This window comes from Nymphaea colorata, unplaced genomic scaffold (genome assembly GCF_008831285.2).
Source record: "Nymphaea colorata isolate Beijing-Zhang1983 unplaced genomic scaffold, ASM883128v2 scaffold0195, whole genome shotgun sequence".
Lineage (NCBI taxonomy): Eukaryota > Viridiplantae > Streptophyta > Magnoliopsida > Nymphaeales > Nymphaeaceae > Nymphaea > Nymphaea colorata.
The window spans coordinates 24,810-26,916 of record NW_022204701.1 but is presented as its reverse complement, the minus strand read 5'-3'; the positions used below and the strand labels follow the sequence as shown (position 1 = coordinate 26,916).

General features: G+C 49.5%; 1 protein-coding gene across 1 annotated transcript; it reads left to right on the top strand.

The window, feature by feature from the left end:
• The first annotated feature begins 989 nt into the window (after positions 1–989).
• On the top strand, positions 990–1,600 carry LOC116268287 (uncharacterized). Its single transcript, XM_031650003.1, has 2 exons — positions 990–1,094; positions 1,148–1,600. The coding sequence occupies exons 1-2, from the start codon at positions 990–992 to the stop codon at positions 1,598–1,600; spliced, it is 558 nt and encodes a 185-aa protein (XP_031505863.1).
• The last annotated feature ends 507 nt before the right edge of the window (positions 1,601–2,107 follow it).

The window sequence follows — 2,107 nt, the reverse complement described above, 5'->3', positions numbered from 1 at the left end:
TCTGGAAAGCTTTTTCTGATCTCCTCTAAAAAGCAATCAAAATCCATCATTAAACACCTAAAACTCCTGCATTCCCCATCTCCTCCCCATTCCCGCCCTCAATGGCTTGCTGGTGTTTCCTGCCTTTCAATGACGCTATTCTGCCTTTGTTAATAATTTATTGCCAGATATCACCACAATGAAGGGAGGCGCCTTGCACCACTCGCGCAACCTGCGGGGCTTTGTGATCCTGCTCACCATCGTCTAGATCGTTATCATCGCGCTCTACGGAGTGTTCGTCCGCTTCCACAAGACCACCGATACCGCACTCAATGCCGATCGCTATCCCGCTTACCAAGATGTCAACGTTATGATGCTTGTTGGCTTTGGATTCTTAATGGCCTTCTCCAAATCCTTCTCATGGTCAGCGGTTTCCTACACTTTCTTCATGAACGCTGTCATGGTGCAGATCTACATCCTGCTGAGCGCTTTCTGGAAGCGAGTCCTCTTAGACGGTTTCAACAGCAGCAACTACTACATCTACATCGACGAGGAGTCCTTCACCTCCGCCCTCTACTCTGCAGCCTCCATGTTCATCACTCTCGGAGTGGTCATCGGAAGAGTCGGCCCCTCGAGTGCCTCATCATGAGCTTGGTCCACGAGGTCGGATATACTTTGAATGAAGTTATATGCTATGAGAAGATCAAGGCTTCGATGTGGGAGGAAGCATGACGATTCACAGCTTTGGAGCCTACTCTGGGATTGCAGCCAGTCTGATCCTGACTGCCATGGCTAAGCCAAATACCAAGGCGGGAGCTAACTATTTCTCCAATCTCTTCGGCATGGTGGGCACGCTGTTCCTGTGGATGTACTGGCCCTCTTTCAACTTCGGCGTCTTCTCGCCTACTCCTTTCACCAAGACGCAGATCATCGGCAATACCATCCTGTCCCTCACCGGCAGCTGTCTTTCCACCTTCATCACCAGCGCTTGCGTCAAGTAAAAGTTCACGATGGAGCACATCCTCAACGCCACACTGGCGGGAGGAGTGGTCATCGGGGCAACTGCTGGCATCATCTACCACCCCGGAGGATCCCTCGCCATCGGATTCTCACCGGTATCGTCTCCACGCTTGGATTCCAGTATCTGACGCCATACCTCGAAAAGAAGATAGGACTGTATGATACTTGCGGAGTGCATAACCTCCACGCCATGCCTGGCCTGATCGGTGGACTCGTCAGCGCTGTGGTCGCCGCCTCTTTCGCATACGGTTCTGCGACTGACGCCTATCCAATCACTGCTACTGACTTCCCAGCGTTATCTGCTCTGGTAAGTGCACCGTACAAGCAGGGCGGCCTGCAGGTGGCTGCTACTTTCACCTCCATCGGTATCGGCATCGCTACTGCTCTCATCGGTGGTATTTTCCTGCGCTTCGTGTACAGTTTCAACGTAAGGGAATTCTTCACGGACGCTGTGTACTTCGAGGAGGCCGAGGAGTTCATTGAGGAACTGGCCCTTCATAACAAGACTTCATCCCTCGAGTATGCCAAGGTGAACGATAAGACTCAGGGAGCAGAACTCAACATGAGCAATACTCAGGAATTCTTGAAGCCGACCATATGATTGATCATCTTATTTATCATATCGCAAACTTCATCATTCATTCAATTGATTGGATTGATTATACATATGCAGTACCTATATATATTATTGTGTTTGCATTTGGATGCAATCCTCCGCATAGAAATACGACTACCGAGACTAGGCATAGCGTTTGATCAAGACGCACCAGAGGTAGGCCGAGTAATCCTTCGAGCATTTCCGGTAGACATTGCTTTCCGACCTGCAGCGGGATCTGAAATCGATCGATATCTAATTGAAAAGTAGTTGAGCAACGTTTGTCGTAAGCTCTAGAACAAGATCAGGAACAACTACTCTGTCGGCAGTCTCAATTCCCACATCATGCGTTTCTTCCTGGAGCCCTACGTCTCGGAGGAATACGACCAAGTCCTCAAGAGCATCCAGCGACTCAAGAGCAAGATCTTCGAATACATCCACGATTTCACCACCAACATCCTCGAGAAGAATATTCAGAAGTTCAAAGATATCTCCCTCTTCTACTTCGAGAAT